At 38.7% G+C, this 20,378-nt stretch overlaps 1 protein-coding gene across 1 annotated transcript in view; it reads left to right on the top strand.

The window, feature by feature from the left end:
* Nucleotides 1–20,378, top strand: part of LOC129718726 (uncharacterized) — a 463,725-nt gene that overhangs the window by 56,043 nt on the left and 387,304 nt on the right. The window contains exon 2 of the mRNA XM_055669770.1: nt 8,368–8,431. Within this exon, the coding sequence (XP_055525745.1) occupies nt 8,387–8,431 (45 nt within the window). The 5' untranslated portion in view covers nt 8,368–8,386. The remainder of the gene's footprint in view (nt 1–8,367; nt 8,432–20,378) is intronic.

The raw sequence follows: 20,378 nt of genomic DNA, 5'->3' as shown, positions 1-20,378 counted from the left end.
AATAGTTGCAAAAAGGTGGAAAAATACGTTGACAAAATCGTATCTCTTCTGCACACAAGCTGCAGCTGGATGAATATGAAAATTGCTAAAGATCAAGATCAACTCCTCACACAACTAAGCTACCTTCCCGTGAACGAATGAGCACTAACAAAGCAATATTACAACCGGATACACCAGATTTGAAACTATTCACCATCGCTGATAATATAGACAACAATATAAGTGTTCTTAATAGTTTGAAATAGTTTATTTGACACGGCATGATACTTTTTCTGTTTTACTGAGCCAAATACAATTCGTATTAATTCTACGTTAGCAGGAAAAAGAGGGAGGTGCTTTTTTTTAATTCTCGCGGCCGACTACGAGCCAGTGGGGATTTTAGATGAGATGAGAGGAAATACAATTTTGACTTAAAACTATTTTGAAACTTCAAAATCTTCTTGCTTTTCAACTGGTAGAGCAATAATATTTTGTTTGTAGTTGGCTTAAAATATTTGAATAACCATAGATTAAGGCTTTTTGTATCCGTGTCGTCAGCATAGTATATCTGTATCCGTAATTTGACAAAAAGACAAAAGAAATTCAAATTTTAATGTCAGCATATTTAAGAAAGCAGTATAGCTGTGTCATGTACTGCAGGTCACCGCTTCCCAGAATGTCTCTAACGGGTACGTTTGGTTGTTTTCCTCGGGCCCGAAGGTAATCTATCAGCTCGGACCTAACACCACAGAATTCAGTACACGACCAAACAACATGCTCGATGTCATGGTAGCCATCGCCACAAACACAGTGATTACTTTCAACAAGCCCTATACGAAAGAGATGCGTGTTTAACGAGTAGTGATTGGACATAAGTCTTGACATCACGCGAATGAAGTCTCGACCTACAACCAACCCCTTGAACCATGCTTTCGTCGATACCTTAGAAAAAATGGTATGTAGCCACCGTCCCAGTTCATTTGAATTCCATAATGATTGCCAACTGTTGAGTGTTCTCTGACGCAAAATGCTATAAAATTTATCATAAGCAATCGGTCTTACTAAATATCGCCATCAATAGCACCCACCTTAGCTAAAGCGTCAGCCTTTTCATTGCCCGGAATGGAACAATGAGAAGGGACCCACGCTAAGGTAACTCGGTAATTTTTATCTGTTAAAGCATTTAAAAACCGCCGTATTTTCCCCAGGAAATACGGAGTGTGCTTACAGTCTTCATCGATCGCAGAGCCTCAATGGCACTGAGACTGTCTGTGAAAATGAAGTATGGGTAGGGTTTCGATGATCCCAAGGGAGTACTGAATAGCAGCTAGTTCTGCGACGTACACGGAAGCAGAAGCATCGAGTTTGTGGGAGGCGGTAAAATTTTCATGATAAACACCAAAGCCAGTGGACTCATCTAGATTTGATCCGTCAGTGTAAAACTTTTTATTATAACTAACATGTTTAAACTTATTGGAAAAATCTTAGGGATCTATTGTTGTCGCAATTGATCCGGGATAATGTCTTTTTTCATGGTGGTGTCGAAGAATATAGCATTATCAGAAGTACCTAAAAGTGCGACATTGGAGGAAACGTATGAAGAAGGGTTAATATCTTGAGTCATATAGTCAAAATATAAAGTTATAAATCTGGATTGAGATTGAAGGTCGACCAACCTCTCGAAATTTTCAATTACTAATGGGTTCATAGCTGTGCATCGAATTAGCAACCGGCAAGAGAGATTCCAAAAGCGATGTTTCAACGGAAGAATACCCGCTTACACTTCAAGACTCATCGTATGGGTTGACTGCATGCAACCTAGGGCAATACGCAAACAACGATATTGTATTCGCTCCAGTTTGATCAAATAAGTGTTTGCTGCGGAGTGTAAGCAGAAACACCCGTACTCAATTACAGACAATATCGTTGTTTGGTTTTGGAAAAGCCTCAGAAGGTCTCCTGGGTGGGCTCCAAGTTCCAAGTTCCGGTAATCGTAGGAAGAAAATTAATCCTCTGTTGGCATTTTCGTGTCAGAAACCTAATATGACAAGCCCAGGTGCATTTAGAGTCGAACCAGACCCCGAAATATTTAGTAACTAAAACCTGAGTGATCGTTTTACCCGATAGTAGAAACTGCAGCTGAACTGGGTTATGCTTACTAGAAAAAACGACCAACTCAGTTTCTCCGGGGAGAATTCGATACCCAGCTTAAGAGCCCACTCAGACAAATTGTCTAAGGTATCTTGCAATGGTCCTTGCAAATCGCAAGCCTCGCTACAGGTAATCGATACAACGCTATCGTCTGCAAGCTGACTTAGCATGCATAAATTTGCAAGACATTCATCGATGTCATTGACGTAAAAATTGTATAAGAGAGGGCTTAAACATGAGCCCTGGGGAAGACCCATGTAACTAATTCGGGAAGTTGTCGAATCACCATGCGAGAAATACATATGCTTTTCTGACAACAAATTGAGCAAAAAGTTATTCAAATTTGGTGAAAGTCCCTGCGGATGAAGTTTCTCGCTTAAAACTTCTACAGACACAGAGTTAAAAGTCCCCTTAGTATCCAAGAACGCAGAAGCCATTTGCTCTTTTCGAGCAAAGGCGAGTTGAATTTCAGTAGAAAGCAACGTTAGACAATCGTTCGTCCCTTTGCCCCGGCGAAAGCCAAATTGAGTATCTGAAAGTGAACCGTTTGTTTCGACCCATTTGTCTAACCGTAAGAGGATCATTTTCTCCATTAATTTCCGGAGGCAAGAGACATCGCAATCGGCCTAAATGAATTGTGATCAGAGGCAGGTTTCCCGGGTTTCCGAATAGCAATGACTTTTACCTCTCTCCAGTCGTGCGGAACAATATTTAGCTCAATAAACTTGTTGAACAAATTTAAAAGGTTGAATTTTATTCAATCTAACCCTGAAGCCTTATTGTTGCACGACAGGAGAGCCATTGAAAATTCCAACATCGAAAATTGAGGCTCTTCCGTAGTTACTAAAAACGCGTCGCGAAAGGTTTTCTGTTCCGGTACAGAGTCCGGACAGACCTTTTTGGCAAAATCGAGTATCCAGCGATCTGAATACTCCTCACTCTTATTCGAAACGTCATGGTTCCGCATGAGCCTGGCGGTATCCCAAAGGGTGCTCAATGCTCATCGCTGTTTCCCTCGACAACGCGTTCACAAACCGCCGCCAGTATCCGCGTTTTTTCGCTTTTATTAAGCTCTTCATCTTCCTGTCGAGTACCTCGTACTTTCGAAGCAGCTTAACAAAGCCCTACTTTCGGTAGTCCTTATAAACCGAGGACCTTCGCGCGTACAGAGTCTGAGCACTCTTTGTCCCACCATTTGGTAGGAGGGCGCCGTCTAATCGTTACCCCGGCAGGGTGGCGACTACCGGGAAAAACCGGGAGAATCAGGGAATATCAGGGAAAATTTTTAAGGCTTGGGAATTTTTTTTGCGGAGTTAGTTTTGAATTGGATTTATTTCAATGCATTCGATGTGAACGCTCACCCTACAACAACACTCTAAAATACTTAGGTTACCATGGAATGGGGTGAAATTGATCAATTTTTATAATAATTCCCAATTAACTAGCATCATGTACATTTTTTCCGAAATAGTATAATTTCAAAACAAGTACTGGTGTGTGCTCTAGAAAACTTCTATGGCTATTGGTGAGAAATTTCATCGTCTATCTCATGAAATAAATTCGAGAATTCTATAAGGTACTATGATAAGGTGACCAGACAGTTAGGACTTAAGCGCGGGACACCAATTTAATTCTTAGACGAGGGGGAGGGGGTTGTGTGGTTTGGTTTGAATACTTTTCTTCGAAATGATCAAAAATTACACGTGCATAGTAGGGTGACAATCACTTGACTTGTATGGGAAAAATTTGATGTTTGAATTTCGTTGTGCAGTAAGGTTCAATAGATTCGTATGAACAATTTTCTCATACAACACAATTGGACTTCGAAAAGTTATGCCTCAAAGCGACCCAAGTTTCCCTATTTTAACTGATAAAGTTCTTGAAATGATCATTTCGATATCAAACTGTAACTGGGACGGTTGTCGGTATCGAATTTTTTAATGTCAAACGTTTTAAAAATGCAAAAACAGCAGGAACTAATGTAATCTAAAAATTTAAAAATTGACTTTCTGGGCTTTTTTCGAGAAACTTTTTGGGCTAGAAAACTCTCCGTTGGCCCAGCTCGGGAATTTTTAAGTCCCACGAAGTGGTTTTATCAGGATAACACCAGATCCCGACGTTTCATGTATTTTTAAGACATTTGGCATTTAAAAATTCGATACCGGCAACCATGGAGCACTTTGAACATTAAATCTGGTCAAAATTATTTTGAAGGTTTTCGGACTAAAATGTATCATGGATCGAAAATATTGTATAATTAATAGTTGTGACTGAAAATTTTCCTGGAATAATCCATCTTTGAGTGATTTGTTACTATTTAGATGATGTAGATCCATGGGCGCAACTAAGGAAAATTTCTAGGGGGGGTGGGGATGCTAGTTTTCATGTATGTAATTTGAAAAAACGGAAAAAGGAGTTTTAATATGATTATTGAATAACGCTTAAAATAGTGTCGTAACAGCAGAAAAAATCACTTCGGGATAGAATCTTCGAAGATGTACTAAATATCTTGAACACAGCGTCAACGCCAACCTCTTTCAGCAACACTGATTTGATATTGAGGAGAGCCAGGTTTGGTAAATGGCTGGGCAGTGCTTTTTAACAGCACACCTGTACTAGCTGAAATAAAATAGACCACAGTGTGGTTCAAGGCATAATGCCCTATTCCTACCTCCACGTGTTACCGACTGTGATACGAGCAACCAAGGGAAAACCTGTGAACCGGTGGGAACTTGGTCGTATGCTGACAGTAAAGGGGTAGTTGTTCTTCTTAGAGAGCAGCTTGTCTGAACCCCACAGGCTAGGGGCGGCTCAAACAGCGACTGAACCGGACCGAACGGCAGAACTATGAAATGCAGTGTCTCGCCAGCTACACCTATGGCGGCAGCCCCGTCGCGAGACTAGGCATCGCAGCCCTAGTAAGGCAGCATACTAAAATAAACATACTACGAAGAATCAAAAATTCAAAACGAACCGGAACAACAGGCAATGACCCAGCCGACGAAATAAGGACGACGATTAGAAACTCGGTACATGTAACAGTAGATCGCTCAACGCCCCGGATGTCGACTGGATTCCGCTGGATCAGCTAGAATGCCGCCACTTCGACATCGTCCAGGAGCTTTGCCTGAAAGGAGAGAGGGTACGGTGGATTTGTGACCGCAAGGCACAGTACGGTGGCACAACCAATGAGCTTGGTAGCGGTTTTTTAGTGCTGTGCAGGATGCAGAGTCGTGTGATGAAGTAGCAGGCAATCAGCGACAGGTTGTGTTTGTTGAGAATAAAAGGCTGGTTCTACAACTACACTATTCCCAATGTGCACTTTCCTCACAAAAGAAAACCTGATGCAGAAAGAGAAACGTTCTACGCACAGCTGGAGAAACTTTACGATAGCTGCTCGCGTAGAGACATCAAGATCGTCATTGGGGACATGAACGGAAGGAAAGACTTATATAAGCCGGTGATCGGCCCGCACAGCCTGTACACCGTGACGAACGACAACGGCCAGCTATGCACCAACTTCGTAGCTTCCCACGGGCTGGCAGTCCAAAGTCCCTTCTTTCCTCGACCAACGTACAGCAAAACAATTGACCACGTTCTCATCGACGGCCCGTTCTTCACAGACATTACATACGTACGCACCAATCACAGTGCTGATCGGACATGACTACTTCAATACAAAAAACTACAAAACCCTGATATAACCGGCAGTACTCTACGGTAGTCCTGTTGGTGTTTTCGAACGGAAGGTGCTGTGGACTATCTACGGTGGAGTACAAACGGACGACGGATAACAGCGACAGCGCATGAACCATTAGCTACAAGCGCTGCTTGGAGAGAACCCCATTGCGCACCTGGCGAAAGACAATAGGTTGCGGTGGGCCGGTCACGTCGTAAGGATGCCGGACGACAACCCTGTGAAATCACTTCTCTTAAGCAAACCCTACCGGCACCAAAAAGTAAGGGGCGCAGGAACTGGTGAAACACAGCCCAAAACCAAGTAAAATGGCGACAACTTCTTGATACAGCACGAGTTACTACAGCTCTTGTCTGACTGGTAAGATGAGTAAGAGAGCTAGGCTTGAGAAACGATCCTGGGTGCAGAACTAGTTCTTAGCCAATGAATGACGACATCTCAATTTGTGTTGATTTTGATGCTCTGATAAGTAGTGTGGAATGTATTTATATTGAATACAATCATTCTCTGGAAAATTCTAGGGGGGGGGCTTAACACTTTCTAGAAGGGGCTGAAGATTCAATGGCAGTTTTTTGTCTACAATAAATGACTGAACCATTATGAATGAAACATAGCTGAATGAAACATAACTATTATTCGTTTATTAATTAACTAGTTGAACGTTCCCGGCGATGCTCGGGATCAAAGGTTTCAAAGAGAAGAATCATTTTTTTTATATTTCATTGCTGCATTAGCTTTACTCACTTCAAAAATATAATTCACATCTTATACTTCCATCATCACTTTAAGTACTTTAATGTTTTGAGAACGCACAGAACGGAAAAACCCATATTGGATTGTCTTTTGTGATTTTGGGCTGATTATAGAAACTGGAAGTCACCATTTTGGATTTCAAAATGACGTATGGAGTTCCACTTTCGAAAGTATTGAAATTGTTTTCCAAATATAACTTTAGAAGTCATAAATTTGCATGTTTCACGTAGTTTTGAGAATAATATCTCAAGTTTTAGTAATCAGATACTTATTATTTTTCCTCAAATTCCTTTCCTGAACGTTAACAAACATTTGAATGGAAAAAGAATCACATGTCATCGCTTTAAATTTTGGTTTAGAGGCAAATTCAGCATTAAAAGTCATATTTTGGCATCTTTTACGTAGTTTTGTAAATAAAATCTCAAGTGTTGGTAATCAGATAGCGTGCTGGATCGAAACCCGTGCAGTATCGAAATCCGTACACCTTGATGTTTTTTCAGTTTTAAGCATTATAAAAATGAAAATTCATATGATAGTTACATGTACATTGTACATGTAATCATCATATGAATTTTCATTTTTATAATGCTTAAAACTGAAGAAAAACATCACGGTGTACGGATTTCGATACTGCACGGGTTTCGATCCAGCACGGTACTTGTTAGTTTTTCTTCAAATGTCTTTTCTGAACGTTAACAAACATTTTTATGAAAAAAAAAACACATGTCATCGCTACAAAATGACGTATGGCGTTCCACCTTCGGATGTATTGCAATCGTTGACCAAATATCACTTTAGGTTATTTTCCTGAAACCGGAAGTCGCCATTTTTTAATCCACAAAACTTGGTAGGAAATAAAAAAATAAGATTTTTAATGCTTGGGCTGCCTCTTATTCGATATTCAGACCAATGAATCGTAACCTTTCCTCCAGCTAAATGTCCCAAGAGTTCTAGTTCGGATTAACGTAAAAAAAGTAAAAAGAAAGTCTAAGAGCTGAATGACTTTCTGGTTGAAAGCTCTCTAATAAAAATCAAATTCAAATTCAAAAGTAAAAAAGTAAATAGAATGCCGCAATATGTAGCTATACACAAAACTACGAAAACATCAGAAATGTAAACTGTTTATGCTCGAGACATGGATTATTCTGCAAAAAAAAATTGTAGATGCTGAAGGAACAACGAACATTTTATTGAAAAAAAAAAACACAAATCTTTGAATTTTGATACTGAGGCGAATTGCGCATAAAAAGTCAAAATTTCGCATGTATACGTATAATACGTATAAATTTAAAAAAAAGTATTTTCAGGTGTTTTTTTGTATTCTGTATGCTGTATGTGGTCCTCGTTGCTCTGTGGTGAGCGATGTCGATTGACTCCCACACGGTTGTGATATCGGGTTCGATCCCCGATCAGGTCGAGAATATCTTCGATCTGGAATTTTTTTCGACTCAGTTCTGGGGCACGGTGTATGGTTGCAAAATGTGCTAAAAACAATATCGATAACAATTTTTTTCAACTAATCTGGTTGATCTAGAACGCTATTAGAAGGCTAGCGTGCAATATTGTTATGCTGTATAAAGAAAATCATCTTCAAACACACATTTTATTTTTCCTGAACGTTAACAAACATTTTAATGAAAAAAATCACATGTCATCGCTTTGAAATTAGATTTAGAGACAAATTCAGCATAAAAATCATAATTTTGCATGTTTTACGTAGTTTTTTGAATAATATCTCAAGTTTTAGTAATCAGATACTTTTTATTTTTCCTCAAATGTCTTTCCAGAACGTTTAAAAAAAATTTAATGGAAAAAGAATCACATGTCATCGCTTTAAATTTTGATTTAGAGGTAAATTCAACATAAAAAGTAATAAATTTGCATGTTTCACGTAATTTTGTGAATAATATCTCAAGTTCTAGTAATCAGATACTTATTATTTTCCCTCACATGTCTTTCCTGAACGTTAACAAACATTTTAATGAAAAAAAAAAAATCACATGTCATCGCTTTGAAATTAGATTTAGAGGCAAATTCAGCATAAAAAGTCATAATTTCGCATGTTTTACGTAGTTTTGGGAATAAAATCTCAAGTTTTAGTAATCAGATACTTGTTATTTTTCTTCAAAGGTCTTTCCTAAACGTTAACAAACATTTTAATGAAAAAAAAATCACATATCATCGCTTTCAATTTTGATATAGAGGCAAATTCAACATAAAAAGTCATATTTTTGCATGTTTTACGTAGTTTTGTGAATAAAATTTCAAGTTTTAGTAATCAGACACTTTTTATTTTTCCTCAAATGTCTTTCCTGACCGTAACAAACATTTTCATGTAAAAAAAACCCACATGTCACCGCTTATTTTACACCACGGAGACGGAGGTAATAACATCAATAAGATCAAGCGTTACGGAATTCCATTTTTATATGGTAGATTTGAGTACTCAAAAGAGTCTGAAGAGTCCCTTGTATGATGATCATTGTCCGTGTACGAACATTTCACTCGCAACATTTGCATTGCTTCGGACGAAAAAGAATGGACGTTTTTTTGGATTTTGGCCTAGAGCTCGTAATCAAAGGATCCGAATTCATTAGCAACCTGTTGAAAATGTCTCAAAACACTCATTTATTACATGACAGGAATGTTCTCGGAACTAAGGCAACAAAACACTGCCGGAAGCTGGAAAGTTGAAATTTTTCGTCGATTTTCACAATAATGTAACTCATGAGTTCAGATTGGTTCGGATGATCTAATGCCACCAGTTTGACAAGAAATATGCAGGCTTTAATTTGCAATTGACTGTTTACATTGAAACTCTTTGATATTTAATTAACTTGGTTGGTTGATCTTTCTCGGTGAAATATACACACTATGTTAGTTTTAACATCACGTTTCGGCGTACTGTTATTCAGCCATCGTCAGATCTAAAATTTTATTTCAACATTAGTTACACAACACGTACTACACAATTTTTTTTTAATTTTTAACTTACATGACAAAACAACATTCTTCTCCCACCAGTGTGGTTTGCGTACTGACTTTTTTGTTACAATTTTTTTTTTTTTTATAAAATTTATTCCTCATATACTTTCCCTGTGTTGGTAACTTTTAATTTTCTGTTACGGTATGAGATATTGCTCGGATCTTACTCACTAAACCATTGTAGGCTGAATCCATCCCCCCACATTCGCGTTGCATATTAACCGTTCTCTCGTCACCCACCCGCCGTATGTGAAACGCCTCCGCAATGGTTCTGCTCTCCTGGTTCTCGATGCGTTCCAATATTTTTGTGTTGTCAAAGTCAAAATTGTGACCATGATCCAGGTGATGCTGTACTAATCCTGTTTTTGCTTCTTTTTTCCGTATGTCATTTTTGTGTTCATTTATTCTTGTTTCCAACATACGCCCTGTTTGTCCAACATAAACTTTGCCATCATCTGTGCCACACGGAACCTCATATACGACATTTTTCGTTTTCATTTTTGGGATCGGGTCCTTAAGGCGGCTAAATACCGTGTCTTTTATTTTGCCACTCGGTTTATGCGCTAATGTTATACCCTGCTTATTTAAAATTTTTGATAATTTTTCGCTTAGCCCTGGAATGTAAGGAGCGGGGATAAATCTTTTTTCTTGATGGATGCTTTTGTCTGTCTGAAGGGAGTTGTAGTGCTTATGTGTTCGTTTCTTAATTATTTTCCGTATAAACCATTCCGGGTACCGATTGCACCGAAGAATTTCCCTCACTGCTGTTATTGTGCACGGTCTTTGGTTTGCATCTGTGAGCCTCATTGCTCGATCGACTAACGCAATCGCTGTGTTGCACTTGTGTGCAAACGGACTTTCTGAATGAAAATCTAAGTACCGTCCATTTTCCTGTTTCGGTGCCCAAATCTTTGTTACTTTTCCCTCTCTTCTGTAAATCGAGCAATGAGTCTCACAGATGCAAATCAAAGACCGTGCACAATAACAGCAGTGAGGGAAATTCTTCGGTGCAATCGGTACCCGGAATGGTTTATACGAAAAATAATTAAGAAACGAACACATAAGCACTACAACTCCCTTCAGACAGACAGACAGACAGACAGAGATTTTAAATAAGCAGGGAATAACATTAGCGCATAAACCGAGTGGCAAAATAAAAGACACGGTATTTAGCCGCCTTAAGGACCCGATCCCAAAAATGAAAATGAAAATTGTCGTATATGAGGTTCCGTGTGGCACAGATGATGGCAAAGTTTATGTTGGACAAACAGGGCGTATGTTGGAAACAAGAATAAATGAACACAAAAATGACATACGGAAAAAAGAAGCAAAAACAGGATTAGTACAGCATCACCTGGATCATGGTCACAATTTTGACTTTGACAACACAAAAATATTGGAACGAATCGAGAACCAGGAGAGCAGAACCATTGCGGAGGCGTTTCACATACGGCGGGTGGGTGACGAGAGAACGGTTAATATGCAACGCGAATGTGGGGGGATGGATTCAGCCTACAATGGTTTAGTGAGTAAGATCCGAGCAATATCTCATACCGTAACAGAAAATTAAAAGTTACCAACACAGGGAAAGTATATGAGGAATAAATTTTATAAAAAAAAAAATTGTAACAAAAAAGTCAGTACGCAAACCACACTGGTGGGAGAAGAATGTTGTTTTGTCATGTAAGTTAAAAATTAAAAAAATTTGTGTAGTACGTGTTGTTTAACTAATGTTGAAATAAAATTTTAGATCTGACGATGGCTGAATAACAGTACGCCGAAACGTCATGTTAAAACTAACATAGTGTGTATATTTCACCGAGGAAGATCAACCATCCAAAGGGAATAAAGCGTTTTTGTGTTTTTTGAAATGTTCCTTGGCAACATCTAAACATTTTATAAGTCTTCTAAGTTCACAGATTGATTGAACTAGCCTTCTTTGACAATCTCCATAGTTGGTTTTATGATAAATCACTACGTTGCACTTGATTGTTTTGAAAAACAGTGAACGGTACGGGAGCATCGAATGCAACAACAGACAACTAAAATTTTATCGATTTCAAGCAGCTGTAGCAAAGGTTAACGATACTTCTGGATGCTCATGAGCTTTCAAAAGATTTATTAGGTATCACACTTTATAATAAGACTATACAGAACATAGTTAATAAACTTTTGCTTTTTTGACTTTTGATCAGGTTTCCACTTGATTTACTCCTATGTGCGTCCCAGTGAAAATATGAGACATCTGGTGGTTCAATATCTTGAAACCGTGGAACTTTTCAAAGGCGCGTATTACACTTAAGATGAACGCGGTGACATTTCGCGGGACGTTTTTCTACGCGGGACATTTTGTTAAAACGCGGGACTGTCCCGCGAAGTGCGGGACGTCTGGTCACTTTATACTATGAGATAAATCGGAGTGAAATTGATCACCCTTGAAATCCATTTATTTTATGAGAAATGTGCTTTTTTCGATATGTTCATCATAAATGATGATTTCTGAACTGAAAAATATCAATCACAGCTAGTTTGGAAACGAAAATATTGGTATTTAAGGTTAAAATTTATTCATTTTGATACACGAGCTGCTGTTTGCTAAATTTGCTCTCATTTGATCATCGTTAGACCGATTTCAATTCGGTTTGTCGCAAAAGCTCAAATACAAGCTCTGTAATTAAAATATTTGTGGTTTCCTGCGAATTCATCGGTATTACTTTAATGGCATGGAATAATCATTGTTGAAAATTACATTTTTTGAGCTTTTATCAAACTTAACTCACTTCTCCAAATTTAACGTAATTACCCCTTAATTAAGATTGCTTTAAGTAAATTCAATACTTTTTTTTTGTTATTTGTAAACTTGTTTGATCAAATTTGATTGAGTGTTGACTGAGTTAGAATATTTTTTCGAAAATATGGAAAATTGCACCGGGCATTGCATTGCAAGGTCGACAACACAAGTATGTAAATCATGCAAAAGTTGCATTTTAGGACACGTAAATATTGCCTAGTGTTGTAAGATCAGTATCTTTTGATTAAAATTTTTTATCACGAATTTCCAGGTGAACTTCACCCAACTGACCAATTTTACCACATTCTATGGTACTTAATTTGCTTTTTCTGACGCGAAAACGAAAGAATTAATCAATGCCAAATGAGTTAAAAAAAGCAAAACAAATTGATCTTTTTCAAATTGACTGAAACTATGCACTCGTACTTGACTCAGCAAACTACGTATTTGCTCCAGGTGGAAGAATTTTCCTGAAAAGTAATTTTCCAGAAGAACGTATTCATTTTAGCATAGGCTTTATTTAACCCTATCCAGGGAGGGACAGGGTTTTCCTCGATAAATGACCTTCAAACTCTTCCTACTCAGCAACCATATGCACAATTTGCAGAAACTCTATTGTAAATTAAAGATTGATCTGTTTAAAATAGTTCCATCGTTAAAAATTTCAAGTAGATTTGTTAAACTGCAATTAAAGCTCAAATTCCAGTTGAAATCTCGCGGTAATAGATTAGAGCATTGTAGCACGGGAACTTTTTGTTGTACAGTAAAACTTTCTGAGAATGAATTGCCTGGAAGTGATGAAACCTTGTACAGGGCTCGTAACGGTTAGACAATGCAACAGTAGTGACTTTAGTGACTAAAATATTAAGAAATAGTGACTACATTTTTTGAAAAGTATCCAAATAAGTACTAACAAATCATCAAGCAGTGCGCGCATTTTATGCTGATTATTACCCTTTTTTATAAAAACCAGTGGTAAGACGATATTTTTTTATACCACAAAAGATCAAAATAATGGCCGCAGTGGTCCAAATCTTACAAAAATAGTAGGAGGGTGGTATTGAAGACACGACCGCATGACGTTGACTATCGTATTTTTATATTCCATTAAAACAAATAGTAGAGGGAATTGCAACTCCAGTAATTGTTGCTATTTTATCTAACAGTGCATTTCTGAATGCTGAGACGTTAAAACGTTATAAATAATAATATATACTAGAAGAATGGATCTCTCTTATTTAATCGCTGTCATTTCATACATATTCGAATCAAACCTTTGTTCGTAACTGCACTACCAAGACAATCATTTAATTTAGCGAATTGGGTAAAATTTTCCTATCTAAGCAAAAAGCAAACTCAACGAAACTATCTGAAATTGGAGACCGGAACGATTCAAGCAAAAATTTTAAAATTAAAAATTGTTTGACATTAAATAGATAAAGCTCATGCTAGGTTAGCTCCAGCCCAGCATAACTTCATGTATTTAAAATAGTAGGAGGGTGGTATTAAAGACCCGACCGCATGACGTAGGACTCTATATTTTTCATCTAACAGTGCTTTCTTATTTGCTGACATTAGAGCGCTTTGAACAATAATTAATAAATAATATAAATGACATATATGGATAAAACCTTATTTATATTGGCATCCCCGCTTCCCAGGTATTCGAATTAGAAAAGCATTTGTTCGTAGTTTGAAATGACAAGACAAACATTAGAATTAACAAATTCGATGTATTCCGAGAATTACGCTTATAGATCATGTTCATGTGTCGAGACATTGCGAAGATTCTCAATATATTCGTTTTAGCACTAGACGAAACTGCTAGCAAATTACTATAGCTGTAAACCTTTATTACAAAAATCCGTATCGTCCGTATGTCACTGGTGCGGTTTTGGAATCAAAATGATGGAGTGAAATGTTCGAACGATACGTTTTATACCAAGGCTTCGTCAGATAATTAGAAAGAAGGAGGGGCTACATAGATGATGAAATGGTAGAGACAAATGTTTCTTGAAAGCTGCGCCGGCCGCTGTCGTAATATTACCACCAACACAAACATGCATTTTTGCAAGGTTTTTCCGCTAGCAGCAGCATTTGGTAAAACAGAAAATTCAATTAGCCGCTTCTATTACACAATTTCGAGGCACCAAAAGGTACCAGTTGCCGATTATTCTCGTTTACTGGTAGTCCGTCCAAAATTCTAGCCATTTCAGTATTTTGCAGTGCCATTTATTACTTACAGCCATCAGCATAACGGGTGAAACCGGCACAAGTACTCTTTTGTCTTTCCTCCTTTCAGCTGCTAACACCTAGCGTCCACATGTCACTGGTGCGGTTTTGGAATCAAAATGATGGCGCGCCGGCCGCTGTCCTAAAATTAACACCAACAAGAAGATGCATATTTGCAAGGTTTTATCCGCCGCAGCAGCATTTTGTAAAACAGAAAATTCAATTAGCCGCTTCTATTACACAATTTCGAGGCACCAAAAGGTGCCAGTTGTCGAATATATCCTTGTTTTTGGTTAGTCCGTCCAGAGTTCTTTCAAGATAGCGTCCGTATGTAACCGGTACGGTTTAGTAATGAAACTGATGGGGTGAAATGTTCGAACGATACGTTTTATACCAAGGCTTCGTCAGATAATTAGAAAGAAGGAGGGGCTACATAGATGATCAAATGGTAGAGACAAATTTTTCTTGAAAGCTGCGCCGGCCGCTGTCGTAATATTAACACCAACACAAACATTCATTTTTGCAAAGTTTTTTTCGCTAGCAGCAGCATTTGGTAAAACAGAAAATCCAATTAGCCGCTTTTGTAACAAAATTTCGAGGCACCAAAAGGTACCAGTTGCCGATTATTCTCGTTTACTGGTAGTCCGTCCAGAATTTCAGCCATTTTAGTATTTTGCAGTGCCATTTATTACTAACAGCCACCAGCATAACGGGTGAAACCGGCACGAGATGACCGGTACTCTTTTGTCTTTCCTCCTTTCAGCTGCTATCACCTAGCGTCCGCATGTCACTGGTGCGGTTTTGGAATTAAAATGATGGGGCGCCGGCCGCTGTCGTGAAATTAACACAAAAGAAAGATGCATATTTGCAAGGTTTTTTCCGCTAGCAGCAGCATAAACATCGGAAACAGAAAGTGACAACAACAATAACAACAAAGTCAGATCGATTGTATCCGTTAGTGTCGACTGTGCTTGGGAAGAGAGGTAATGATTGGCTGCGCGGTATGATTTAGACAATCGATATTGATTACCAATTTTTCAATAGTGTATCTCGAAAAATAGTTTTTTTTGTTACATAAATTTAACCGTAAAAGAATTTCTGATCGATTGATGCCAAAACCTCGAAAACCTGATTATAGATGACTGCAAAATAAGCGCTCAAAACCTTACCACTTTTCCCTGGTCGAATTATTAGATTTTCAAATTCAGGGGCCTAACTTCGATATAGACGTTAGTCAACGTGAAAAAAGACAATATTTTTTCTTTGGTTTCTTGCAATTGCTTCCAAACTATTGACGCACCTTCTAACATCACCTGAGCAAGCTTCACTATCGCCATTGTCATATTGCAGTAATTAAAAATGGTGATTACTTTTTGCCAGCAATCAACAGAAGACTCAATAACTTGCTCAGTAGTTTGAGTGTGTTCATAACTCGAAATATAGTGAATCCATTTAAAGAATTTAATTTAAATTTTTACCAGCAGAATTTATTGAAGCTAACTTAAATAATCTCATCAGCTATCATTAAAATTTTCAAAAGTATAAAAGCTCCTCGTGACGATGGGATTTTGAACATTTTAATTTGAAATTCTCAGAAATTGTTTCAAAATTAATATTTCGCCAAATTATTGAAAAACGACAAAAATACTCGTATTTTAAATCCGGATAAGAAACCAGCTGAAGTTTCAAGTTGAATCGATTTATGATGATACGAGCTAATGAATCTGAAGGAAATCTGAAGCTGCTCTTTCAGATGTAGAAAAAACATTTGACAGTGTTAAGGCATAAAGGTTTGATTGCGGAATTGTTAATTTTTAATTTTCTACTTTTTACGGTCAAGATTTTAAAACAATTATTCAATCAGAATTCCAAGTCTGATTGATTTTCTTTTCAAAACAGTTATTTGATAACACTGTGTTCCTGTGAATTTTGTTGCCCCTAGGCGTTTCGGAAATGCCGCAAGTCTCCAGAGATTTCAATAAAATTTTTCCGTAGGTGAACGGAAAAACGACGAATACGGTGAGCAATTACTCTGCGGCTTTTTGTAGCACTTCTGCATTTACCAGGGGCACCAAAATACAGGTTAAAAAGCTATAATATTTCTAGGGTACTTATTCGAGCTTAAGGACAACTTTTTTTCACTTTCGTCGACCAGTGTAGTTTTTATTTTCAATTTTATCGAACTGGACATGTTTCTCAACAAAAATATAAAATTTCAGCAGGAACTAGTTCAAGTCTGATCCTTTTTAGTTTTAAGATTTTGGTGGAAAAACCTATGATAGTCGTAACTTAAATCAGTTTAGAATAAATTGGACAGAGAAAAAATATGGAACATCAGGGAATATCAGGGATGCCCGGGTATCGGTTTCGTCTGAGCTTGAGTCGCGGCGTCGATGATCAAGCCAGAAAGGAGCGCGTATTCTTCCTCCGGAGGAAGTTCCTCGTAAGCCTCGATGGGTTCCGCAGTAATCGTCTCATAAGACTTTCAATCAATATTTCGTGTAATGTCGTATGAAATATTGATTGGATCCGGGGGATTTGAACCATTAGCAATTGAGATAACGATTGGAAGATGGTCACTACCGTTGGGATCATTGATTACTTTCCACTGGCAATTTAACGCTAGTGATGTCGAGGAAAGGGATAAGTCAAACACGCTTTCACGTGCTGGAGGACTAGGTACACGTGTCGCTTCCCCAGTATTCAAAAGTGTCATATTGAAGTCGTCGATCAAATTACAGATTGAAGAAGATCGGTTGTCGTCGTACAGCGACGCCCATAGCGAACAGTGAGAGTTAAAATCTCCCAATATCAAAAAAGATGCGGGAAGCAATTCTGCTATATCAGAAAGTTTCCTCTGTTTAATCCGCACGGATGGAGGAATATATATCGAAGCAAGGCAAAAGTCTTTTCCATTCATATTCGTTTGAATGGCAACGACTTCAATATTCGAGATCGAGGGGAGGTCGATTTTGAAAAAAGAATAGCACTTTTTGATCCCTAAAAGTACCCCTCCACCGTGTGAGTCTCGATCTCGACGATTTATGTTAAGTTAAGTTTCACAGAGCGCAAACGCATCACAATTGTATGTGTTTATCAAATGAGAAAATAGATCGAATTTCGCGATGATACTTCTGCAATTCCACTGTAATACAGTGTTAAAATTTCTAACCTCTTTCGACGTATTAGTCATCGAAAGATATGACAGCTGGAATGAGGGGCCAAGTTGCATCCAAAAGGTTTTCACTGTAGGAGAAAGGGCAAGAAAAATATTTTGAAGGGGATCTGGTATGTTGAATGTTTTAAATATCCTATCCACAATATCAGAGAATTTTATAAACCCTGTTGCTTTTCTATTTTCTGATCGAGCAATGGGTGCACGGGAGGTTTTTAGTGCCCCAGGAAGCGGTGGGTACTCCTGGTTTGAATTGAAATTGAAACCAGGAGGTACTTGCTTTGGTTTTTCTTCACCGCTTCCTTTTTGTGTTGGCTTATTGGTCGTTCCGCTAGGGGTTATCTTGCGTCCTTTACGAGAAAGATTAGGAGAGTTAATAATTCTCCTCTTCCTAGATCCCTCTGGTATGGCATAAGAACACCCTTCGACAGGATCGTCAGATGTACCCTCATCGGTTGGCAAAAAGGAAAAGATGTTTCCTGTCGAGGGTGGCTCAGCCCTCTTAAGCATTTCTGCGAAAGAGCGCTTTGACCGCTCCTTGAGGGAACGCTTAATTTTTTCCTCGCGCTGTTTGTACGCGGGACATGCCGAAAGGTCATGCCGAGTTCCCTCGCAATAAAGACACTTTTCAGTATCCTCACTGCAAGACGTCTCAGCATAATTGCCTCCGCACTTGCTGCAGCGTGCCTTGTTGCAGCAGTAGGTGGCTGTATGACCTAACTGCTTGCAGTTTTGGCAATGCATGACCCACGGTACAAACAGGCGTACATGCAGACGAACCCTGTCCAAAGAAATGTAGCTCGGCAGTGCGGATCCGGCGAATGTTACTCGGAAGGAATTCCAATTGCTTGACATCCAGTATCTTTATAACTTGAATCAGGGGGTTCTTGAAGCAGCCAACCCCGTGACACAAAATGTCTTCGACCGTGAGGTTCCCTTCGGTAACCACACCGTCTATCTCCACGTCCTTGGCAGGGATGTACACGCGGTACTCTCTCGTGAAGAGCTCGTAGCTAGCAATTGCATTTGCTTACTTCAAGCTACCCACGAACACTCGCAGTTTGTTCGGTCTAACCTTAATAATTTCGGTTACGTCCGAAAACTGTTTTGCCAGGTCCTTGCCGATTTGTATTATGTTAGGGAGCTTCTTAATGGGCCTGGAAAAAACTATGAACGGACCTTTCGAAGCATCTGGGTAAGCTTTCACCCATATTTCCGGTACCCTTGGTACAGGGCTAGCGGGGATGGTACGGGGGAAGGTAGAGGGGAATTGATGGGGGAGATTTCAATCACCTCCTCATTTGTTTCCACATCTAGGAAAAGTCCCACCTGCATCTGCATTTTTGCGGGAGCGTTACGCTCTACCGCACACAAACGATAATTATCTGAGTATACGGGGGATCAAATAATCGGTATTAAATAAAAAAAAACAATTTTTTAAAATAAGGTGTATAAATACGAAAAAGACAACCGTATTGAAAAAAATAACAGTAATAAAAAAACAAATGTGAATGCTTCACCAGACTTTTTGTATTTTTGCCTACGTGCCCTCCTGGCTAATAGTTGAATTAATCCAGTAGGTAACTTGGCAGGAATCGCAATCAGTCTCCTCAAGAATTCTGTTTCAGTGGACGACATCTCTTCCACCGAGCAGCTTGAAACTGTTTCTTCATCTGTTCTAACCAATATAATAGAAGCCTTTAAAGAAAGTTGTCCGTTGAAACAGAAAACTTCTAGTAAGGACGTTTCTTGGTGGAACAATAAACTTGAAAGGCTTAGAAAATCATCCAGAAGGCTTTTCAACAAGGCCAAAAGTACCGGCAATTGGACAGAGTATAAGAGCTGTCTAACAGAATACAATCGAGAGATCCGTAAATCAAAGAGAAGGGATTGGAAGCTTACATGTGATCAAGTTGAAAACCTGCCTGTTTTTTTTTGTTCACACAACATTTATTTGACACGGCACAATACAAATTAATGTTTTACGGAGCCAATTAAATCTAATGCCTTATGGTCTAAAATATCTTATAAGCTAAAGGCAAATTCTTTACCCTCGCTGCCGACTACGAGCTGAAACTAAATCTAATACTAAAACTAACATGTTTTTTTTTCGCTGTTAAATTGGCACCTTGATGCTCTTCAAGTAGCTATAAACATGTAGCATGTATGGCAAATTTCGCTGAGCGAGAATATCACGAACTGGCACATAGGGCTGTATTCCTCGGGCCCTGAGGGTATCCAAAAGTAGAGATCTGGCGCCGCGGTATTCAGCACACACCCAAACCACGTGTTCAATGTCTTGGTACCCCAATCCACAAACGCAATGGTTACTGCTCGCCAGCCCAATACGTAGGAGATGTGAATCTAATTCGTAGTGGTTGGACATAATCCGAGACATCATGCGAATGAAATCTCGTCCTACATCCAACCCACGAAACCAAGGTTTGGTGGAAACCTTGGGGATGATGCTGTGTAGCCACCTCCCCAGTTCTCCCTTATCCCACGAGGCCTGCCAGTTGATAAGTGTATTCTGATGTGGAAATTTTAAAAATTCATTGTAGGCAATTGGTCTGTTGTAAATATCACCGTTTGTTGCGCCCACCTTAGCCAAAGTG

The sequence above is a fragment of the Wyeomyia smithii genome, chromosome 1, assembly GCF_029784165.1.
Source record: "Wyeomyia smithii strain HCP4-BCI-WySm-NY-G18 chromosome 1, ASM2978416v1, whole genome shotgun sequence".
Taxonomy (NCBI): Eukaryota; Metazoa; Arthropoda; class Insecta; order Diptera; family Culicidae; genus Wyeomyia; species Wyeomyia smithii.
Note: the sequence above shows the minus strand (reverse complement) of the source record. Positions and strands in the feature narration are given on the sequence as shown.